Source organism: Topomyia yanbarensis, chromosome 2, assembly GCF_030247195.1.
Source record: "Topomyia yanbarensis strain Yona2022 chromosome 2, ASM3024719v1, whole genome shotgun sequence".
NCBI lineage: Eukaryota > Metazoa > Arthropoda > Insecta > Diptera > Culicidae > Topomyia > Topomyia yanbarensis.
The window spans coordinates 52,129,891-52,155,086 of NC_080671.1; the positions used below are offsets into that span (position 1 = coordinate 52,129,891).

Genomic DNA, 25,196 nt, shown 5'->3' on the forward strand with positions numbered 1-25,196 from the left:
ACAAAGTGTAAACAACTGGGTCACACAGCCACCCATTGTAGCAACAAGGCCCGCTGTGGAAAATGCGGGGAGAATCATCTAGATGATTCGTGCAGTAAGCAAGCCGAAAAGTGTCCTTACTGTGCGGAGAGTCTGCATGATATCTCGGCATGTCCCGCGTACAAACTACGCGGGGATAAACTGAAACGTTCCCTTGCGGGACGATCCAAACATTCTTTCGCAGAAATGTTAAAGAATGCTACGCCACCATCCTCAGCAAACATCTATACTCACTTGCCTCCTGACGAGGGCGAGGCTGGTAACCCACAAGAGGGAACATCTACTAGGGTGCCTAGAATTTATAGGAAGAGGAGGAACACTTCCTCTCGTAAAGTTCCTTGTAAAGGCCAGAAAGTGTCCCTTGAGGGGGCTCCGAAAGTCACATCTATTGGAAGTGTTGCAACCAAACCGAAGCAATTAGCTCCTGGTCTCGGAGGATTAAGCTCAGAGAAGGAGTTCCCAGCACTTCCAGGAACATCAAAAATCCCAAGTGTTCCTTTGTTTCAGTTCGAGAGTAATCACAGCACTGGAATTATAAAACTCTCGGACATAGTGGACTGGATAATAAAAACTTTCAATATTACTGATCCTATTAAAAGTCTTATGTTAGCTTTTCTCCCTACAGTGAGAACATTTTTGAAGCAGTTGACTGCTAAATGGCCCCTCCTCTCAGCGATTGTATCCTTCGATGGCTAACTCATCGAACGAGGTCACGGATTTGATCACTGTTCTACAGTGGAATTGCAGAAGTATCATCCCGAAAATCGATTCCTTCAAAATTTTAATAAATAATTTGAGTTGCGATGCATTTGCATTATGTGAAACTTGGTTAACTTCCGACATAGAACTCAACTTCCACGACTTTAATATTATTCGCCTGGATCGAGACACCCCCTATGGAGGAGTGCTTTTGGGGATCAAAAAGTGCTATTCCTTCTACAGAATTAACCTTCCCTCGATAACAGGTATTGAAGTTGTCGCTTGTCAAGTAACAACCAAAGGCAAAAGCCTTTGCATAGCTTCCATATATATTCCCCCCAACACCGCGGTTGGGCACCGACGGCTACAAGACATCTTAGAATCCCTGCCAGCACCGCGACTAGTTTTAGGAGACTTTAACTCTCACGGTACAGCATGGGGTTGCCTCTATGATGATAACCGGTCTTCCTTAATTCAGGATCTTTGCGATAACTTCAATTTGACAATTTTAAACACGGGTGAAATGACACGGATTCCTGCTCCTCCAGCGCGCCCGAGCGCCTTAGACTTGTCCCTTTGCTCAACATCGCTGCGGTTAAATTGCACGTGGAAGGTAATTCCTGATCCCCACGGCAGCGACCATCTGCCGATTGTAGTCTCAATCAATAACGGTTCAAGGCCATTGAAATCAATCAATATTTCGTATGACCTCACACGAAATATCGATTGGAAGAGCTATGCTGCCGCGATATCCGACAACATCGAATCTACCCAAGAACTTCCTCCGGAGGAAGAGTACAGCTTTTTGGCTGGCTTGATTCTCGACAGCGCGAATCAAGCTCAGACTAGGCCAGTACCCGGCGCGAACATACAAAAACGTTCTCCCAATCCCTGGTGGGATAAAGAGTGCTCAGACGTGTACGCAGAGAAGGCCGCCGCGTTTAAGAGCTTCCGGAACGACGGGTTACCCGCCAGTTTTCGACAGTACGCGACGTTAGACAAGCGAATGAAGAGTTTGATGAAAGCCAAAAAACGCGATTATTGGCGCCGGTTCGTCGACGGATTAACGAGAGAAACATCGATGAGCACTCTTTGGGGAACAGCCCGACGTATGCGAAATCGAAACAGTACTAATGAGAGCGTGGAATATTCAAACCGTTGGATATTCGATTTCGCCAAGAAGGTTTGTCCGGATTCCGCCCCGGCACAGAAGATTTGCCGCGCCGCGTCTCCTCACGATAGCGCGAACGAAACACCTTTTTCGATGGTGGAGTTCTCACTTGCTCTCTTGTCGTGTAACAATAAAGCTCCGGGGCCAGACAGAATCAAATTCAACTTGTTGAAGAATCTGCCTGACTCTGCCAAGAGACGCTTGTTGAACTTATTTAATAAGTTTCTCGAGGCTAACATTGTCCCACTCGATTGGAGACAAGTGAAGGTCATCGCCATCCAAAAACCAGGAAAACCAGCCTCCGACCACAATTCGTACCGTCCGATCGCAATGCTATCCTGTATCCGGAAGTTGTTCGAGAAAATGATCCTATCCCGCCTCGACAATTGGGTCGAAGCAAATGGCTTACTGTCAGATACACAATTTGGCTTTCGCAAAGGCAAAGGGACGAACGATTGTCTTGCGTTGCTCTCAACTGAAATTCAAATGGCCTATGCTAGCAAAGAGCAGATGGCATCAGTGTTCCTAGATATTAAGGGGGCTTTTGATTCAGTTTCGATCAACATTCTTTCAGAGAAGCTGCACCAGCATGGTCTTTCAGCGACTTTAAACAACTTTTTACTAAACTTGTTGTCGGAAAAGCACATGCATTTTTCGCATGGTGACTTATCGACATCACGATTTAGCTACATGGGCCTTCCCCAGGGCTCATGTCTAAGCCCCCTTTTATACAATTTCTATGTCAACGACATTGATGAATGTCTTGACAATTCCTGCACGTTAAGGCAACTTGCAGACGATGGCGTGGTGTCTGTTACGGGACCCAAAGCTGTCGATCTACAAGGACCATTACAGAATACCCTGGACAATTTGTCTGCTTGGGCTATTAAGCTGGGTATCGAATTCTCCACGGAGAAAACTGAGCTAGTTGTATTTTCAAGGAAGCGTGAACCAGCACAACTACAGCTTCTATTAATGGGTCAAACTGTCGCTCAGGTCTTCACAGTAAAATATCTAGGGGTCTGGTTCGACTCGAAAGGTACTTGGGGATGCCATATTCGGTATCTGAAACAGAAATGCCAACAAAGGATCAACTTTCTTCGTACAATAACCGGAACATGGTGGGGTGCCCACCCAGGAGACCTAATTAGGTTGTATCAAACAACGATACTGTCGGTAATGGAATACGGATGCTTCTGCTTTCGCTCCGCCGCGAACATACATTTCATCAAACTCGAAAGAATTCAGTATCGTTGTTTGCGTATCGCCTTAGGGTGCATGCAGTCGACCCATACGATGAGTCTCGAAGTGCTGTCGGGCGTTCTCCCGTTGAAAAATCGATTTTGGGAACTTTCATATCGATTGCTCATTCGATGCGATATCTTGAACCCGGTCGTGATTGAAATTTTCGAAAGGCTTGTTGAGCTCAATTCTCAGACCCGTTTCATGTCCCTGTACTTTGACTACATGGCGTAGAATATTAACCCTTCTTCTTACAATCCCAACCGTGTGCATTTCATAAATACTTCTGAATCTACTGTTTTCTTCGACACATCCATGAAAGACGAGATTAGTGGAATTCCGGACCACATACGCCCACAAGTGGTTCCAAACATTTTTTATAATAAATTCCGAGAAGTCGACTGTTCTAAGATGTTTTATACTGACGGATCAAACCTCGAAGGATCCACTGGCTTCGGTATTTTCAATCAAAAGTTCACCGCCTCCTACAAACTCAGTGACCCTGCTTCAGTTTACGCCGCAGAACTAGCTGCCATTCAGTATACCCTTGGAGTCATTGAAACATTACCCGCAGGCCATTACTTCATCGTTTCGGATAGCCTCAGTTCCATTGACGCTATTCGCTCGATGAAACAAGGCAAGCACTCCTCGTATTTTTTGGGGAAAATACGGGAGCTACTGAGTGCTTTATCTGACAACTCTTTCCAGATTACCTTGGTATGGGTCCCTTCTCATTGCTCCATTCCGGGCAATGAGAAGGCAGACTCCTTAGCTAAGGTGGGTGCCTTAGAAGGAGACGTTTACGAAAGACCAATTTGCTTCAGCGAATTTTTCAGTATTACTCATCAGAGAACCCTCGAAAGTTGGCAAACTTCGTGGAGCAGTGGAGAGCTGGGAAGGTGGCTACATTCGATAATCCCTAAGGTATCGACGAAACCTTGGTTCAAGGGGATGGATGTGGGTCGTGACTTCATTCGTGTGATGTCCCGACTCATGGCAAACCATTACACGCTGGATGCACATCTCCGGCGTATTGGGCTCGTGGATAGTGGTATCTGCGCTTGTGGCGACGGCTATCACGACATCGAGCACATTGTCTGGGCGTGCACGGAGTACAGTTCCGCTAGGTCTCGGCTAATGGATACCCTGCGGGCCCGAGGAAGACCAACCAACGTCCCGGTTCGAGATGTGCTGGCAAGCCGCGATGTTCTCTATATGTCCCTTATATACACCTTTGTGAAAACCATCAATATACAAGTCTAACTGCCCCTTGTTATCTCCTTATCATTCTCAGAACGCTCTTCCACCTGTATCAAACCATCTGTATCGAATGAGCCAACAAACACGGGACCTACGGCACGAACATAACACGCTTAACTCGAAATGTAGCCGATCCACATCTGAGCCGTACTACGAAATCGTCTGGAAAAACCCCTGCCATCTTGAGGAGGACCACCCGGCGTCCCAGTACATGATTCCCCTGATGAAGGCCACCCGAGTTTGTAATCCATCCGTTGATCTCACGATGCCTGAAACTGAAATAATTTTCTCTCCCTGCCATCTTTGTCTACCCTCCCTCCCCTGACTCTTATACCCAGAAGTAACACCCCTACCCCCCCCCCCCCCCCAATATCATCACGAAGCATTTAGCTCTTCTTGTCTCTTCTAGTTTTAACTATTATATTATATAATCTCGTTGAAATTGCCCAACTCTACTACCCACAAAAATAACTATAATTACGAATCTTTACAAAATTCAATCATGCCCTCTAGTTATTCCTAGTTTTAAGTTAGTCGTAAAAAATTGTCCCCCTTAATTAAACATTATTTGCTCCAATAATCTCACTGATAAAAATGTCAAACCATATTGCCACAAAAACTAAATGACCCCCCTAATCTTACGAAAACAATATTATCCCCTTGTGTAGATATATAAGATAGCTATAAAATCGCATTAGTTTCATTTTTAAAAAAATCAATATGTAATCCCCTAGTTTTAAGCAATTTAAAATGTAAAACAAAACAAAATTGGCACCTTTAAGCTAACGCAACGTGCCTTATCAAATAAACGATTTGAATAAAAAAAAAAAAATATATTTTTGGCACTACAGCGAAATCTAGCTACAGTTACGACAAGAGCATATAAATACTAAAAATGTAAACAAACACGCTACCTACTGGTTACACTGAGTTACAATAAAATGTCTTTCTGTATTTCGCAGTGATTTACCTATAGATTTTGACCCACTGATAACGAAAAAATATTTTTAAAAATTTAGGGAATTGTTTGTAAGTATTGAGTTTGCGTTGACTTTTTCATTCAATTTTTATAGAAGTTTCGAGGGTTTTAAAAATATTTCAGGTGACCTATTCTGACAATGAAGCACTCAAATCGAAAATTTCAAATTTTTCTGCAGTTAAGTTATTTTTTTGGATACTCCTGACATTCCCACAGTGGTCCAGAATCTTGAAAATTTGTAAAGTTGTAGATGTTCGGTTCCGTGGGTTGAATCGAGTGTACAGATTCAGAAATCTTAAGACCAGGACCATTTTCTATAGCTAATTATAAAGCTTAGACTACAGCGAGAAAACAGGTTAATGAAAATTGCTAAAGGAAACTAAAAAGGAAGTTATTTGTGATTTCAGATTTTTGCATGTTAATATTTTTGAATTTTTGAGCTCGACTTATACCAACAAAATAGGCTTTTTCAACTTGTAAAATACCTAGCAGCTACTGGAAGAATTTTAAAAGTGACTAAATAGTTTCAATGCTCGACTGTCGAAATCGATGAATCAAAACTCGATACTTGAGGTTACTCTGGAAATAAAACATAAATTTGGAACTCAAACTCAAATTTTTGTTGTGATCAGTAGGCTAAAATCCAAAGAAGAATCACAGTGAAAATCGCAAAGAAAGACTTAGGAGTAAACTAGGCGAAGGCCTACCAATAAAAACAGTAAACACTTGCTATATTCCTTTCATAAATTTAGGTTACTCAGTAGCTGATCTCCATCGCTCTCTTCGACTTATTGAGTGATGGACAAATCCCTCGTTAATAGCTTTGGTTATACGGATAACATACTGCAAACAAGAATAACAATCTACGCCAATGTAACAATTGACATATATTCGCAGCGTTACAAAAGAATCGCTTAACATTATTCGCACTATTATATGTTAGAGTGGCTCAGTTCGCAAAAATGAAATTTTGTATAAATTGTAAAGCGGTGTTAGCAATTCTCCACTTTTGATGTTGTATTCTTCTATACTTCAATCAAACACAATTTTGGTGTTGTGTACTTAAATTTTCAATTTGTCTTGCGTGCTCTGCATCATAAATGTACGTCACTTCATCTCTACACATTTTCATTTGACATCTTATTTCACGGCACACCATCGTCGTCGAAGAGTCGCATTTCATATATTTCATACAACTTTTCACAGCATCTTAGTCATCAGAAGAAACTGAACCGCAGCTAAATGCATCAAATCTCCCAACGTATAATGATGCACCTAATGATTAAATAACCGTTTCAAATAAAAGAAATCTGTGTACACACCAGCTCCGTTAAGCCCAACCGTCGTAACGTTTAAATAAACGCAATGAACTATAAATAAATCAGTGGTTATTTCGTAAAACCAAAATTTCACATACCCACAGCTCATTCTAGTAGGCCGCATAACATCTCAAGCACAAACCACTAGTTTAAACACAAACGTGATTCGCCAAAATTGAGAACTTGACAAAACCGACAACCATAACCCAAACGCTTCTAACAAAAGCCAACCCTTCGACATCTGTTTTACAGTTGAAGAACAACATCAACACAGCCAACAGCAACAAACCACACAATCCCACTCGGTCTCGAAAAGTGGAAGCAACAGTAGCAACATTAACGCCCAGGGTAAACCGTGTAGCGGCGGTACCAACGGAAACCAGTTGACCGTACCTGGAATCCCTTCCGGTAAAGTTGACTAAACATAAACCAATTTAGATTTTCATTGTTAGCGTACTGTTCCCAAACTGGATACTCATGCCACATGTTCAGTATGAATGAACCAGTTCAATTTGTTTGCACGAGAGCTGAAAAATTACACTTGACAAATTGGCTGTCGTTATCAAATTCAATAGAAACTAAGTGTATTACCTAGCACGAGTATCGGTAATAGGCACGTATCCACTATTTCCCCTCCCGTTTTATTCATCAACCGTTAGCATCGTAGTACAACCGAGAAACACTATGGTTGAAGGGATGTGTTTATGAGAAAAAGTTTATCCACGATCATCATAACAACAATCAGTGTTTTTCCCGACTGCCCGATGATCACATCCATGCATGCACGAACTTTTATGGCTTCTGTTTATTCCTATCGTTGGGCGATCTCAGAGTATAAATGTTAAGGTTTTCACATCTGAATCTATTAGGGATAGGAAGTATTGGCTTCGGCGATCTCAGAGTATAAATGTTAAGGTTTTCACATCTGAATCTATTAGAGATAGGAAGTATTGGCTGTACCACTTAAAACTGAATTTGAACTCGAAATTCATAGACTAAAAGGAACGGTATATCCTTCGAAATTAATTTAGAATTTCTAGATGAAAGCGTACACTTTTTCATAACTACTCAATCTCACCTTCATTTTTTTCCATATCTTCGCAAACCAATACAACTGAACATCTACTTGAAATGAGATGATTGCTCTTTTTTTAATTCGATTATAGAAGGGTTGACCGCATCTTTATATATTTAGAAAAATTTAACCCTAAGTGGGGGCTTGGGAATCAAACCCAGGTGAGCTGCGTACGAGGCAATCGATTTACCAACTACAATATACCCACTTCATGCTGCTCAAATTTTTACTAACAATCGGAACTCAAAATCATAAGTATTGAATGTCAATAAACTTAAAATGTTAAACAAATAAATGAGTCACACGGGCGTTTGAACGTATTTTTAGTTTTTTCCATTCAACGCGATATTTTAAACTAGTAAGTGAATACAAGCAATTTCTCTAAAATCTCAAACCTTTACTACTTTGCGGAAAAAAATAATTCGCTTTCGATAAAATTACCTAGACGGTCACTACAAGTGCGTGCATTAAGGACGGTACAAATCGTGACCGACCATCTTCGATTCCGACGAAACTTTGCACGTTTCACTTTCATTCAATGAATTTTTTTAAAAGACGTAGAAGTATTTGTAGGCAGCATTTCCCAAATTGTTGGGTTACCTTATTGTATGCAGTAAAACTATCTGAACAAAAGTAGAGAATGAAAACTTCTATACGAAAAAATATACCCTGAAAAAAATTGTGACGTTTTCCATAAAAACAAAATAACTTTTTAACTGACAGACAAAATAGCCTTTTAACTGACAGTTTGTCCGCAATGCAATTACATTTAGAACTTTTCCCTTCTCTTCAGCCTTTTGTTAACGAAATATATTTAAAAAATGAGTTTTTTGTAATGTGATTTATTAACCTAAATTTTTCTTTTTGTATGAAATGTCAAATGTCTTTTTTTCAATATATATTTTTTCATACAGAAGCTTTCATGCCCTGTAGCTCTTTTTTAGATAGTTTTTCTGTACAAAACACGAAAATCTAAATTTGTTTTGAAACTGCAAAACTTCTACGGCCTTTTAAAAAATTTCTCACGTGTGAAAATGTTCTAATTGCCATAGGAAATAGGAGTGTCTACTACAAATTTAAGCCAAATATGACAAGTCTAGCTACTGTAGCAACGTGTTCGAAGTTGGCATGAACTTTTCGACGATTTACATGGAGAAAGCCCCCAAATTGTCATTTCCCGGTTAGGTGACACTGTATGTATAAATTTATCACTGCAAGTGAAAATTAAAAAAAAGATAATTTAATTGTCAACAAGTTTGTCGAAGACTGCAAATCAATCCAACTTCCTTGGAAGAAATTATTAAAATTTTAATGATATCTGAGTCAGTTTTGGATGGAGCCTTGGAGCACATGGTGGTGAACCTCTAGTCGATTCCCACGAGCTTTATTTTTTGCGAAATAATAGTTGGATTTAAATGAATAATATGTTTGGAACTATTTTAGTTCATGAAATGAGTCATCTTCTGACTACAAAATATTAGTTCCATATTTCACCGCATAGAGGAGGAAGAGGGATGGAATATGGACATGTTCACAAGAATTACTGGAAAAGACTTATTCTACAACTTTGTAAAAGACACCTACAATAATTTTGGTGAAATGCAATGAACAGCTTTCATGCCCTGTAGCTCTTTTTTAGATAGTTTTTCTGTACAAAACACGAAAATCTAAATTTGTTTTGAAACTGCAAAACTTCTACGGCCTTTTAAAAAATTTCTCACGTGTGAAAATGTTCTAATTGCCATAGGAAATAGGAGTGTCTACTACAAATTTAAGCCAAATATGACAAGTCTAGCTACTGTAGCAACGTGTTCGAAGTTGGCATGAACTTTTCGACGATTTACATGGAGAAAGCCCCCAAATTGTCATTTCCCGGTTAGGTGACACTGTATGTATAAATTTATCACTGCAAGTGAAAATAAAAAAAACCTATTTTAATCCACCTAGCGGTGCAATTGTGCCTTTCTCAATCATGAATCACGAGAATGTGTGCGTTGTTTATATTCATTAAAAGCTTTAATTGCATATATTACATTTTATAATTATACATCACATGACAACTATATACAGGAAAATAAATCATTATTCGAGTTCTAAAATTTTGAAAAAGAAAAAACAGCCACGGTAATATTGAACTGAAAAAAGGTGCAAAATCGGCAAAGTCCCAAAAAGTCGATTTTTATAAAAAAAATTTTTTCGAGATAACATAAAATCTCGACGTTTCATGCATTTTAAAGATGTTTGGCATCAAAAATACGAATTCGATTTCTGAAATTTCATGGGGTCCCCCCTTTGAAAAAAAAATTTGAGTTCCGGCTTATATGGGAATTTCATATGTGACCGGACGGTTTAGTCTATATTTCCGGAACCATATAAGCGATCCGTACGAAATTTTATAGACATCTATGGAGATATTATAGCTATCATTTGGGACTAAGTTTGTGAAAATTGGCCCAACCATTTCCGGGAAACTGATGTGAGTTCGTAAATTTTGAAAGATGGCCGCTTTTCCCGGGCACTTCCGGAACCGTCTATGGTGGTCAATGTAGTCAACGAAAGTTTGGTTGGCCGTCGGTGACCTAGAACAGCAAATTTAAGTTGTTTGAGAGACATTTTAGCGAAATTTTTACCTTTATTGCTTTCATCGGAGTATCGGTTTGAATCACAATTTGCTATGTGATCGCACGCCACAACCTGTAACTCCGGAACCGGAAGTCGGATCGGGATGAAATTAAATAGCCATTTACGGGGACGCAATACCTTTCATTTGAGGCCAAGTTTAGTCGAATCGGTCTAGCCATCTCCGAGAAACCGATGTGACTGTTATTCTGAATTTAGATACTTTCGCCGGGGCTTCCGGAACCGAGGATGGTGGCCAATGTGGCCAAATAGACTTTGAATGGATGTTAGTGACCTAATACTACAAATCGAAGCAGTTGTGGTCATATTTTGGAAATTTTTTCACCTTTATACATTCATTGCAGAATTTATTAAAATCGACATTTTCTGCGTGTTCGTACTTATCACCCTGTAATTCCGGAACCGGAAGTCGGATCCATTAGAAATTCAATAGCAGCCTATGAGAACGTTGCACCTTTCATTTGAGACTAAGTTTGTCAAAATCGGTTCAGCCATCTCTGAGAAAAATGAGTGACATTTTTGGTCACATACACACACACATACACACACACATACATACATACACACATACATACACACACACAGACATTTGCCGAACTCGACGAACTGGATCGAATGGTATATGTCACTCGGCCCTCCGGGCCTCCGTTAAAAAGTCGGTTTTTAGAGCAATTGCAATACCTTTCTATTGAGAAAGGCAAAAAGATAATTTAATTGTCAACAAGTTTGTCGAAGACTGCAAATCAATCCAACTTCCTTGGAAGAAATTATTAAAATTTTAATGATATCTGAGTCAGTTTTGGATGGAGCCTTGGAGCACATGGTGGTGAACCACTAGTCGATTCCCACGAGCTTTATTTTTTGCGAAATAATAGTTGGATTTAAATGAATAATATGTTTGGAACTATTTTAGTTCATGAAATGAGTCATCTTCTGACTACAAAATATTAGTTCCATATTTCACCGCATAGAGGAGGAAGAGGGATGGAATATGGACATGTTCACAAGAATTACTGGAAAAGACTTATTCTACAACTTTGTAAAAGACACCTACAATAATTTTGGTGAAATGCAATGAAGGGTACCTACTGAAACATCAGCGACTAGAGATCCTTCAATTAGTGACCGATTGATTACAATGCTCTCTTTAAAAACGATTTTCCTTGGTTACAATAAAAACAACATGCTCAAATTTACTAGAAATTATTTTGTGTGTTTCTTAAGCCACTGTGGACCACTGATATTTGATTTATTTATTAACGGTGTTGGAGCAAAAATTTGAAGGACGTATACAACATAACCTTAACGATAAAACGATAACGATCAAAATACCAAATATATCAAAGTTTCATCATTATTTTTATATAAAATTTCTTGAATTATTCAGAACATCCCAATGGTATGAACAGTATTTTCATCAAACTATATGCTATAAATGAATGCAGCCTGCCAAAATTACCATGGGTAGCGATTTTTTACCTTATCATTTAGTAAAAACCAGCTATGTCCTTTGCTGTATCAAGAAACCTACTCCAGTTCATTCAGTCAATTTATAAACATTATAAATTATTCCCGATGTTTATACAGACTGGTAACATGTAGATATCAAATCTATAATCAAAATAAAAAAAATCTCGTTTTTAAATATGTTGAAATTGCTCCATATGTAGCTAAATTTAGTACTCGTTTTGCCTGTTAACTGGTATTTTATTTCATGACAAAATGTTACCAGTCCGTATAAACCTCGGGAATAATTTATAGTGTTTATAAATTGACCGAATGAACTGGAGTAGGTTTCTTGATACAGCAAAGGACATCGCTGGCTTTTACTAAATGATTAGGTAAAAAATCGCTACCCATGGTAATTTTGACAGGTTGCATTTATCATGCAAGAATATCGACAGGCCTCTTTTCTCGGGTTAGAAAAATATCTTAAGATAAATCTGTAACTCTATGAGCGGGGTTGAGAAACGAACCCGAGTGTTCATAAACTCATTCATGAAAAAATAATGATTTCGTGAAGAGAACCATTTATTTTGGATAATTTCTAAATTTTAGGATAAAATGTAGTAAAATGCTTGGCATTTGCAATTGACGCCCTCCATCAGAGCCTGCACGTTTCCGAATTCCAACATTGCTTGAGAATAGTTTGGAATGGCCGAAGATGGGTTAAAATGCGTCATAAAAAAAATTGATTTGCTCGAAATTCACGTTTCGACAGCTTCAGTACTCGATGAAATCAGAACAAAACATTTCCAGCAGCACACAGAAAAACTTAACACGGTAACATCATGTGGAAATCTATTGAATTATTTCAATCCACAATCACATGAAATGCATACGGTTGCCACTTTAATATCCATTCCAGTGTAGGAAATATGGTTTTCAAATAAAATTCATGCGAACATAATGGGAAAAGCACACCAACATCATAAGAAATATCATTGACTAAAATTTCCAAATTAATTACACGTGAATATCACTTTGTTTAACTTATAGATTTCATTGGTAGAAGAATCGGTGAAATCAATTGTTTTACATGTAGAAATACACTACATGTTATTCATGCGAAAGTCATGTGGAAAGTTCATACTTTTCGACTCAACAGCATGGCAATGAACATTCAATGGATAAATATGTCATATTCACGTGGAATTAGTTTTAATTTAATTTGAATCACCATATGAAATGCTTTTTAATGGATTTTCATGTGAAATTCAAAGGGACATCATTTATTTTACTTTTTAACATGAGAATGAAAGTGATGTTTAATTGCGAATAATTTTATCGCGTCGATTATTTTCAGTGCATAACACCAGAAACAAATCAAAATAGAAACAAATTTTGTTGCTAGAATTATTGAAAAATTCGAACACAGAGTATGCAAAGTTGCCAGTTACATCAAATTGGCCGTAGTTCGAGGAAAATCGGTTTGTGATCCGAAAATCGGTCTATCATCGGTACCTGAAACCTTTAGGGAACTTTTGGGATGGTTGAATGATGTATATTCTTCAGTTTTTCCAAGGCGCGATGCTACTACCCAAATTTTTGTGGTTGAAAATTTCCTTCATATCTTCTGAAATCTCACTGATAACTGCACAACGGAGCGGGTGTAAACAATACACTCTGAAGAGAAACTGCGCAAAATTGCGTTAATTTCAGTGAAGTATGAAAAAAGTTACGATTGAATGCGTCGCATTATCGACTCATTCTATAGACAATAAATAAAGAATCAGATCAGGAAACAAAAAAGGATCTAAAAATATTATATTAAATTTTGAGAAATTGTCCATGTTAACGACGCTGTAGCCCTCTGGATAAATACTCGACACGTCAATCGTTTGTTTACCATTTATCTGTCAGTGTCATTCCAATTGAGCACGAGACCTGTCAATGGCCCTCGTTCCAGAAGGATTCAAAGCGATTTTCTTCGGATTGACTGCTTTTGACAGGTCTCGTGCTCGATTGGAATGACACTTACAGATAAATAATAAGAATAAGATAGAGATGGCGAGTCTTTATCCAGAGGGATTCAGCGTCTTTAGTCCATGTGAAAACATTGAGGGGAGTTAAAGGTTTCAGCGTGACAAAATCACTTTTTTCGCGATTTTTTTTTTTTGCAAATTTGTGTGAAGCGAATTAATCAAAATTTTTGTGCATTATAATGTATCATTTCAATAACATTCTGCAATTTTGTCATGCAAAAATATCGACAAGCGACTCGGTGATGAAGCTTTTTGTAGAACGTCTCTGGGAAAATACGATTTGCGGTGTTAACTGCCATTCAAAAACTACTGTTTCAAATTTTGCATGCACATTCTATGTAAAAAAATAACCAACCCCTGAGTTAGGTTTCGAGGTAGTATTTCGATTAAGGGGGTAAGGCAGGATTAGATTTATGAACAATATCCTGGGTTTGGTGTAATAATTCACAAATAAATATCAACACTGTTTTGATAGTGTAAACGTATTCACAATCACGGAAACCATATCATGATCAAAGTGCGATGAATTATGAATCTGTTCACGTTGTATAGCCAACCAGAAACAATGTTCAATGCATAAATGACAGGAAACAGCGTTTAGTTTATGAATGATGTTTATTGGGTTGTGAATAAGGATAGAAAACCGATTCGGTAATGACATAGTAACATGGAGCTAACTTCAAAAATATTTTGTTATATGCAAAACATGTCCTCTACTCATAATTCATTTCTTAATCCATATTACTACATTACACCTTAAATGCAATTTAGAAACGAAAAGAATTTTTTTCTGGTTACGATTCACTGTACAATGAACCGCATATCATTAAGTTTTAGAGGAAACTGACTTGAACGAATGTTCCAAGGCAATGTAAAAAGTGGAATCTTTTTTTAGAAGAATACAGGAATTTTACTCGCATAAAAATATTTGTTGAAATATTTGTTTGTTGAAAAATATTTGAGTTGATTATAAAACTCATCTAAAGTATAAAAAACCCTTGGAGAATAAAAAATACCACAAATATTTAATTTTAAAGTTTTTTAGTTTTTTGGCCTTTTTGAATGTGTATTAATTCACAAAATAGAACATCAGTCGCTGTTTTTATTCCGAAACCCCGAACTCGGGTACGTAAAATTGCATTTCGGATCTCTAAACTGTTTGATTGAAAATGTTTCTCTTTATCCATTGAAATCACCTTCATTTCCCTACATATATAAAATGTATACCGTACATCACATCAACTGCTTTCGAAGATTCAGAAATAAATGGTTCCATTGGTCATACTGGCAGTATAATCGATAGTCTCATCACGCACATTACCACCTGATTCTTTCTCATGCTTACTACATGTACGATTTCTCTACCTATTTAATATAGCTAGTTGCAAATGTCTTTAGAATCTAGATAAAAATTGTCACTTCTGCATCAAAAATAAGTAGTATCATTTTGTGAATTTCTTTTTAGTCGTGTTAGTCCCGAAAAAATTGTCATTAAAATCCCTATGTCTCACACGAAAGCTGATTCAATTGAGATTCTCTTTAATTCGTATATGAAAAATGAATTAAATAGACCAGTAGTACTGATTTCACAGACATTTATTTAATCCCAAACACATTTTAAACCATTACATCAACCCATCATGTAGTTCGTGCAAATAGCAAAAAAACTATGCAATCACAAACTATCAACATACGTCAATATACCACCAAATCAATCATCTGGTAAACTAGCTTTCGTGTCAGCTCAACCCGTTCTGTCCAATCAGAATAGTACCTGAGAGAACTATTTGCATGCTAGAGCAAACAAGTATTTTTCGCTTTCCTAACTAATGCACCTAGTTCTTCCCTCGGAACACAGGACTTTTGAAATGCATTTCCTTTTGATCGAATTAAACAACTGCTAGAAGACACGCTGCTGTTCTAATGGCCAACCTATTTGCTTGCAGGAGAGAATCTTATTCAAAGCCCCAGTAGTCTCTCGATGGCACGAAACACCAGCTCCGGTGAGCTGCAAAATGGTGAACACAGGACGAATACGCATTTTATGAGGAAAATTCCACCCGGAGCGGAAGCGAGCAACATCCTCGTGGGCGAGGTTGACTTTCTCGATAAGACACTTGCAGCATTCCTAAGGTTAAAAAATGCCGCCGTTATGGGTGATCTGACGGAGGTTCCCGTGCCAACTAGGTAACTAAAGCAAGGGTAAATTAGATAAACGCCCCCCGCTAACACGGTTATTATTCAGATTCATATTCATCCTGCTCGGTCCACCGGGAAGTCATGGAAGCTTTCACGAGATCGGACGTGCCATGGCGACACTGATGTCGGACGAAATCTTCCACGAAGTGGCGTACCGAGCCAAAAAGCGAGAACATTTACTGGCGGGAGTGGATGAATTTTTGGACGCCGTTACCGTTTTACCACCGGGTGAGTGGGATCCATCGATACGAATAGAACCTCCTGCGGCAATACCGTCACAGGAGGTACGTAAGCGACCTCCCGAGAAAAATCCGAAGGAGGAAATCGACGAGGAAGAGGAAGAACAACGACAACGCGAAGAATCCGGCCTTTCCAGAACTGGCCGGCTGTTCGGTGGCCTGATCAACGACTTGAAGCGAAAAAAGCCATTCTATTGGTCTGATTTCAAAGATGGACTTTCGATGCAGTGCGTGGCATCGTGGATTTTTCTGTACTTTGCATGTCTATCGCCGATCATCACTTTCGGCGGTCTGCTAGGATCAGCCACGGGGAACAATATCGCTGCCATGGAGTCTTTGGTTGCCGGTTTCGTATGCGGTATGGGTTATGGATTCTTCTCCGGGCAACCGTTGACTATTCTGGGATCAACCGGGCCGGTGCTTGTTTTCGAGACGATAGTGTATGACTTTTGCCTGCAAGTTGGATGGGACTATTTGACCTTCAGGTGACTATGTGGTATTTCTGTGATTTGCAATTGTTCTGAATTTTTTTTTTCATTATGATAGGTTTTGGATTGGAACGTGGATTACAATAATCCTGATCGTTTTGGTAGCCGTCGATGCGAGTGCTCTTGTGTGCTATATAACCAGGTTCACCGAAGAAAACTTTGCTTGTCTTATTGCGTTCATCTTTATCTACAAAGCTGTGGAGAATGTGCTACATATCGGGAAAGATTATCCAATGAACACAGCAGGGTCAAAATACGACTGTTCATGTCTACCACCGGATGGGCAAGCATTGTCACCGGAGATCGTTCATGATTGGTCACACTATGATAAGAAAACTTGCACGGTTTGTAAAAAATAACACTCGTAATACATCAGATTTGTTTATTAATATTTCCATTCGGCAGCTTCTTAACGGCACCTTAAGCGGTTACGATTGCGACAAAATAGAATACATCTCCGATGTCTTCCTGATGTCAATCATCCTATTCATTGGGACCTACATCATTTCGGTGATTTTGAAAGACTTTAAAAATGCTTTATTCTTTCCGACTAACGTGAGACAATTCGTGAGTGACTTTGCTGTCATCATTGCAATTCTCTCAATGAGTACGTTAGACTTTGTCACCAATGTTCCAACACCAAAACTCGAAGTTCCACGTGAATTTAAACCAACCATTCCGGATCGGGGATGGGTTATCCAACCATTCAACGAGAAGAATCCGATCTGGTCGTCGGCGATCGCCGCGCTGCCCGCCTTGTTAGGCACCATTCTGATCTTTATGGATCAACAAATTACGGCTGTGATAATCAATAGGAAAGAGCATAAGCTAAACAAAGGATGTGGTTACCATCTGGATCTGTTCGTACTAGCTCTGCTGATACAGATATGCACAATGATGGGACTACCTTGGTAAGCGATCCGCACTTCTTGGTTGAGGTTGAAATCATTAATGACTGATAACATTCACAGGTTCGTGGCTGCTACCGTACTCAGTATTAACCATGTCAATTCACTCAAGCAAGAGTCGGAAACGGCTGCTCCCGGTGAGAAACCGCAATTCCTCGGAGTACGCGAGCAACGAGTAACCCATATTCTAATCTTTCTGACGATCGGCTGCTCGGTACTGCTAACCCCGCTCCTGTCACACATTCCAATGCCAGTATTATATGGCGTGTTTCTGTACATGGGATCAGCTTCCCTCAAGGGTCTCCAGTTCTTCGATCGGCTGTTGATTATGCTGATGCCAGTTAAATACCAACCGGACTACATGTTTCTGCGACAGGTTACTGATCTTTATTATGATATAAATTCAGTTGTAGTATATGTAAAAATCCACCATCCATTTTTGTCACATGTGCTTTAGTTCAAGTTTATATGTTTCTCACTCATAAGTTTACTTTTTCCAACTGCCACCAGGTCCCAATACGGCGAGTTCACCTGTTCACGTTGATCCAGCTAGCCTGTTTGATTATGCTGTGGGTAATTAAATCGTTCTCCAGCACCTCGATCCTGTTTCCGCTGATGCTGGTGGTGATGATTGGAATACGGAAGTCACTCGATTTCCTGTTTACACGGCGCGAGCTCAAGATCCTGGACGACGTCATGCCGGAAATGACAAGACGAGCAAATGCGGATGACCTCCGGCAGCTCGAGGATGGCGAGGTGGGCCTATACCGTCGATTTATTGGCTGCTGTATTGGCAGAAAACAATCGTTCTCCGTCACTACGGTAGATCCAAAGCAGAACAATCACACACCAAGTATCACTACAAACAACACAACCACCATTACCGCCAAAAATGCCGACAATGCACCGAGCAGCTAGAATCCACTTACTTAGCTTTCCCTTCGCCAAACGCACATCAGTTTTTGTTTGTATTTGCATTGCTGCTAGATAATCAGGACACGAGAAAAACAGTCTAGCTGAATTCCTTAACACAATACACATTCTTCGTCAAATTTATGGTACTGGAAAGTGAATATTGCGCACAATTTGACTGTAACATAAAAGATAAACTGAAAGACTCAAATTTGACCTAGAACAAAACCTGTAGGAAAATTTTACAACTCCTCCGGAAATTATTCCACTATTTGTAGTACAATGAACGAAGAGTAATGTGTTGGTCGGTGTAGACAATTCATAGGAACATTTTCTGTTAGGTTATACTACATGTATTAGAGCTATAATTTCCCTACAAACACGTTGTTCAATCCTCATTTAGCTAAATTTGCCAAACCTAAACATCACTATTTATACACAACCCTAGATTTTTATTGACTATACATATTTACACATCACACAACAAGCTATATTTTAATTTTTGAATTCCTTTTCTATTTATAACATCTATATGTCCTTTTTGTAAAGTTATTGAATATGTGTAAATAAAATAGAGCAATCGCAGATTTACCGCTTGTGTTAGGTGATTAGTCACTTGTTTTTTAGTAAAAGCTAATCAAAAGAGAAACAAAAGAACATCCGGAACGCTAGTGTGCTAGTATAAAAAATTTCATTACAATGAAGTTGCTTGATCGATTCTGCTCAACTGTTTGAAAATAGCTAGATAAGTTTTAAATCGACAAGAAAGATGGTCAACTCTAAATTTATACCTCGTAAGTTTACAGACAAAAAATTCATATATCGGAGAGCTCCTTACATTCAATGTTTGGTTGAGAGAAGTATCGAGAGACCATGCACAAACTATTGATTGTGGTTTTCATATACGCATAAGTTGGTTGAACAATCCAGGCGTTCCGGATAAGGACCTATTTTAGCATTACATGTTGCTCGATCTTGTGTTGCCAATCTTAAGTCTGTTTGTTCGCCCACCATACAGCCAGTGAATTCGGGATACGCTCCGAAGCCAACGTTCCAGGTTTACAGCTGACATAACATTAGTTGGTCCGACATTCGCGCTACTTTTGGTATGGAGTATATTACATACATTTTATTTGGGGATCTTTCGCTTCTTTAATCGTTCGAGTACCGCGTCCAATATTTTAACTATACTTTTGAAATAAGGTCCGCAACGCGTTCCACGTTAGTTTTACGGTTGTTAGTCTGATACAATTCCATGTTTCTGAGCAATCTTCCTTCATTAGAATCGGTACCGCAGGCTCAAGCTTACTTGTGGTACTTTCAGGTAATGCTCCAGATATTTACTTAGGACCGTTATTCATAATCGCGTCCGTTTTAGAAATTGATTTTTTTAGAGATTTAAAAATATTCTGTATTTTTTATTCACAACTCGACTCTGTAGTGCTAACGTCAAACTTCAATATTTGCACCGATTCGCTCAAGAAAGGAATTTCATAAGAAACTCTTCTGTTCGTTCTCTCATTATACCCATAGTCCTTTTGCTCTTAGCACCGTTTTCCCTAGGAGTCCTCTCGCTCCATTTTCGTTTGGAGTCCTTTCGCTCCTTCAAATTTTTGAGTCCGTTCGCTCAAGGTTTCATTTGGAGTCCACTCGCTCCTTCCATTTTTTTTCACCTGGAGCCCTCTCGCTCCGCAGACATTATAACTAAGGACCCTTGCCCCCTTTTCAGATGGAGTCCTTTCGCTCCTTTAAATTATTGAGTCCTTCCGCTCAAACAATTGATTAACGCATTTTCAAATCTATGACACTATGAATTACGCAACTCAAATAAACTTCAAAATAAAAATTAATAAAGTCGATTTCCTATCCACATACGCACTGTCATCCATCTTAATTATGTGCTCCTTATTTAAATAAAAACTGAGCACCTTGGATCATTTCTCTATTCAGTATTTTGATGGTAAACCGCTGATGATCTACAATACTTACCGGGCGGGAGCGTCCACTGCGCCATTGTCGTGACGCTTTGTAGCCATATTAGATGGTCGACCACCAACTCACAAACACGTCCAGTCGTGCTAACTTTCGCCAATAGAATAACGCTCGAGATCCATCTCAGCGGCTGCAACCCTCCGCTCTAACTCAGTTACGCTCTCATCGAATCGTATGATCTATACCCCGAAGCTCAATAATGTAGGGTTGACATTAGTGCTGGTTGCCATCTGCTGATGCCAGTATGCTGGCAACCAGCACGCTACCAGCGTAATGTAAACGCATGCCATCTGCTGGTGCCAGCTGCTGGCAAGCGTTTACATTATGCTGGTAGCGTGCTGGTTGCCAGCATGCTGGCACCAGCAGATGGCAACCAGCACTAATGTAAACTGGGCATAACCGACGTGTGTCGCTGCGAAAGCAACTTTCTTCGTCTCTTGTACACTGGAACCGATCGTACGTTCATTCTCGCCATCTCTCTCTCAACCGCCGCGCGTCCCAAATACACACACACGCACACACTGACGTAACCTCGGTCGCAGCAGTCACTCATTTGCACGATATATGGGTACTCAACAACAGCTTTCCTGACTCTCGTTGGCGTTCGTGTAAGGTGAACTAACATCCATCATCACTTCGGGCAATTTCTATCAGGCTCACTACAATTATTTCCTATCATATCTCTACCGTTTCTATAGAAACGTTTATTGCATATCGCACGCCGTCACTTGCTCTCACCAATACAGTCGAGCATGAACGCTTCCGGCTAGCTAGTTTTTTCTATGTTTGGTAATACACTGCGAAATCGGTTTACAAATTCTATGTTACTTAATTACCCAAACTGTTATCTACTACACTACCAACTCACAGTAATCTGTCACGCTTTGTCAGCCTTCCGGTGTCAGCATATCTGTACACTAGGTTGCACAGCTCGTTGTTCATTCATATGTGTCTTTCTCAAAACTCCAACTATTGTACCGCCGACTCTTAAACGCAGAATACATCTCTCAAACGCTCCGAGCGCACGATAGTCTATGTCCCGCAACACGCAGACCGTAGAAAAACTTGTTAGCACCCGCAACACATATTTTCACCTTGTGGCTAATATCGTTCGCACCCCGACCAGGAGAAAATAACTGACCAATAACCCGAGCATAGTATTTTCTGGTATCATACCAAAACCTGGTATTAATTAATTGTTAATACCTCAATGAGGTATAATACTTTCTTTTAGTATTATTTATGTATTCCAGTGATTTTTACAAATACCAAATCAATACCTTATTGAATACCTCCATACCGTGAATTTTGTTATTGGAAGGTTGAAAAGGTTTTGTTATTATTAAGGTATTATAATAACTCGTTTCATTATCAACTAGTTATTCGTAGTACATGTTTCAGTTATTATTTCAGGTATTTTACCTCTCATACAAGGCTCCTCAATACCTTATTTCTTCTGCTCGTGACATGTTACAAGTGTTAAAACTGAACTCGCCGACAACCTCGTAGCGTACCCCATCCATTTTCACATCAGAACTAACATCGTTCGGACTACATACTTCGTTTTCTACTTCCAACCATAGGATTGGCGTAGTTCATAGTCAGTCTGTTTCTTGCAGCTCCTTTTTAAAAAGGCACACTTCTTTTCCACTGCTCTACATTCGACTCCAATGATTTCGTTGTCGTCTGCATGTAACATCTTCTGATGATAGTTCCGTTCCTTTGCACATCGGATCTTCATATCGAACATTCAATCGAACTAAAAATTAGCAAATGCATCACGCTGATTCAATCCATCTAATGCGAATCGGATGTCTCTCCAGCTATTCTGACGCTTGATATTGACCAATTTAACGTCATATGAATCCGCTTAATCCAGCATAATATGAATCAGTCTTCAGGTTGTTCCGGTTTTTTGATACGTTGGATCAGATTTTTCTGAGTTGAAAAAAATCTGTGGTTACGCCTTTCTTCAGAAAGGAAGTAAAGCCATTGGTCCCCGCTTCATGAGTTGATGGGTCGATATCTAGTCCAGATAGTAGGAGTCACCTCTCTGGCGTCGGTGTTTGGCATTGTAGCTGAAATAGGCCGACAGAAAATAACTAATGTGTAAAAAAAAGCCGAACATTGATATTTGTGACGAAATTATTAGTTACAACACATCGATGTCATTGAAAAGTTTTCTTTATTCATGGAGTGCTCATCTTATACCCACATTTCGTGTGCAAACTCGAACGCGCTAATGCGTACCAAAACACGTGCACATGTTCGTCTGCACATCCGAAACCCATGTACGTACACGGTGTTCGTACACACAGGATCTTGACACTAGTTTCTCTTTCTCTCACTCATCATCACTAGCGTTGACTTATTCTGTTTTGTGTGTGCCTTTCTTGTGTACGCACACGGTGTACGTACACGGTGTTTAAACCTAAGTTTGCACATCGTTCGTTTGTGTTCGGTGTTCGATGCAAACCTGTACACAAAGGCAAATCATGTTTGAGGTTGAACGCGTGCACGAAGTTTTGTACACGGGTACAAACTTGTCGATGTTCATGGGAAGACTACTCAAAACTACAAGGAAAATAGTACATGCATTATTACATACATTGATGTAATCTATCAAAATCAATTGGACTGTACAATGTATCACCGAATCCCATTGACATATTTGTAAAAAATGAGTTATCCGGTGGTTCATTTTAAATTTCCAACGTACACCAATGTACGAGAGTTGTTTAAAAAACAACACTAAAACTATCAGAACCAGTGTACCCCATCCAAAATAAATCTTGAACAGAGATTTTTCCGATAAACTATTTTTATTGTGGAATGATTTATGCCATTTCAGCAATTTAGTAAGCTGCCAATTTTTATGTGTCATGAACTAATGCAATCGCATGTGAGTTGTGTAAATAACTCGATTTTTGGAAGAAATAGTTTCACGTACCCCTTTTTGGCATGCAATTAGTTGAAAGATTACAAGTAGACTATCTATGGTTTGTATGTATATTAATAATGCCAATGTGTAGTAGCATTAGCCCGCCAAATGTCTCATACAATCAGAATCGACGATCAACAGCAGACAAAAAAAAACAATAAGTTGAAATATTCGAAATTAACTCGTGTCATATAGCAACCACCATATGGATAGTACAAAATTAATTGTATTTTCAACTAAAATTCAACCCTGTTAATGAAGACTAATGTGGATTGATCGCATCCGATGAAGTTCAAAAGCTCGGTTCAAGTAGCTCGTTTAATAATGCATTTTCTTTTCAGTTACTACCTTCCCCATCCGTAGTCAGACGTGTGTGTGTGTCGTTACCCATGGGTGTGTTGCATATTACAGTCGATTCTGCTTCATGCCGTAGTAACACAAATTCTTTAACACTAAACACAAACATTGATTTCTTATTTTTCGATTTATATTATTTTCTTTTTTATTTATTTTCGACAGGAAAACCACATTCTACTAACCACGCCGAAAACGCAAATAATTGTCACCAACCACTAAGCACCAATCAGCCAACTCATTCAATTATGTTACTTTATCATATATGCATGGCAAATTTTTCATAAGTTTATGTAAGACAATAAGACTTACGTTACATTGTTCAAAGATTGAGGAATAGTTGCATAGAACCTATGGTGAAAAAAATATAGTTACTCGATCAAAATTGAAATGTATTGGTTGTAGGACGTAGCGTTTAAATAATATAGTTGGAACGTAGATCTTTCGAGAAAAGCATGATACGGATAAGAAATACTACTCGTAAATTATTTAGATAAAAAATAGTATAACTTCCAGAGAAACAGGAAACAATTGGCAAATAAAACTTTAATCAGTGATACACTGCAAAAAAAATCAACTCAATTATAATTCGTTCTAGTCTAAATTTTTCACTATGTTTATTTACCTTTTCTGTCACTACATACTTAGCACTTTCCTTGCACCGTCTTTTAACACCTATCAAACTACACAACGTCGTTTCCGATTCCAGTTTTCACCTCTCAAAAAAAGCATTGTGCCATTTCCTGTACTCCCTATATTTCCAATGCAGGAAACGGGCCATCACTCGGCTGATAATCTGCAGCTACCGCTGGAAAATGGTAACCTCGCGTCTAAGGTTAAGATTAATATATCGGAAGAAGTGAACAAAACTACTATCTGGAAACAGGTCAATAACTGCAATGTACTGTTTACAAAGAAGTCTACCAAAGCAACCTCATCCCATCATCAGGACCCACCGGATTCCTTCACCAACGTTAGTAGTAAGTCGACGACAAATACGTCAAACAATCAACAAGCGCAACAACAACAACAATCGTAAGTACAAATCCAATGTTGGGGTAGGCAGGACAACACAGGGGGTTCGACATTTATACGCACATTATTTACACATAATAATTTACACATAATTTTCGGAGTTTGCTGTACAATAGAACAAACGATATTCCTCGAAATATGGCTACCCTGATGCGTCTTCTAGTCGCTGTTTGAACGCAAGTTTGCAAGCTACGCCTTTCGGATGCAGCCCAAGAGCGA

General features: G+C 39.1%; 1 protein-coding gene across 14 annotated transcripts in view; it reads left to right on the top strand.

The window, feature by feature from the left end:
• LOC131684926 (sodium bicarbonate cotransporter 3) overlaps positions 1–25,196 on the top strand; it is a 149,850-nt gene that overhangs the window by 114,861 nt on the left and 9,793 nt on the right. For 7 of the 14 annotated variants that reach the window (XM_058968184.1, XM_058968185.1, XM_058968183.1 and 4 more), the window contains 8 exons: positions 6,962–7,117; positions 15,856–16,096; positions 16,155–16,832; positions 16,894–17,179; positions 17,241–17,746; positions 17,807–18,119; positions 18,254–18,499; positions 24,712–24,977. In XM_058968184.1, the coding sequence (XP_058824167.1) occupies positions 6,962–7,117; positions 15,856–16,096; positions 16,155–16,832; positions 16,894–17,179; positions 17,241–17,746; positions 17,807–18,119; positions 18,254–18,499; positions 24,712–24,977 (2,692 nt within the window). Of the gene's footprint in view, positions 1–6,961; positions 7,118–15,855; positions 16,097–16,154; positions 16,833–16,893; positions 17,180–17,240; positions 17,747–17,806; positions 18,120–18,253; positions 18,500–24,107; positions 24,520–24,711; positions 24,978–25,196 lie in introns of those variants that run through there. The other 7 variants (XM_058968190.1, XM_058968188.1, XM_058968192.1 and 4 more) reach the window with 3 other exon arrangements.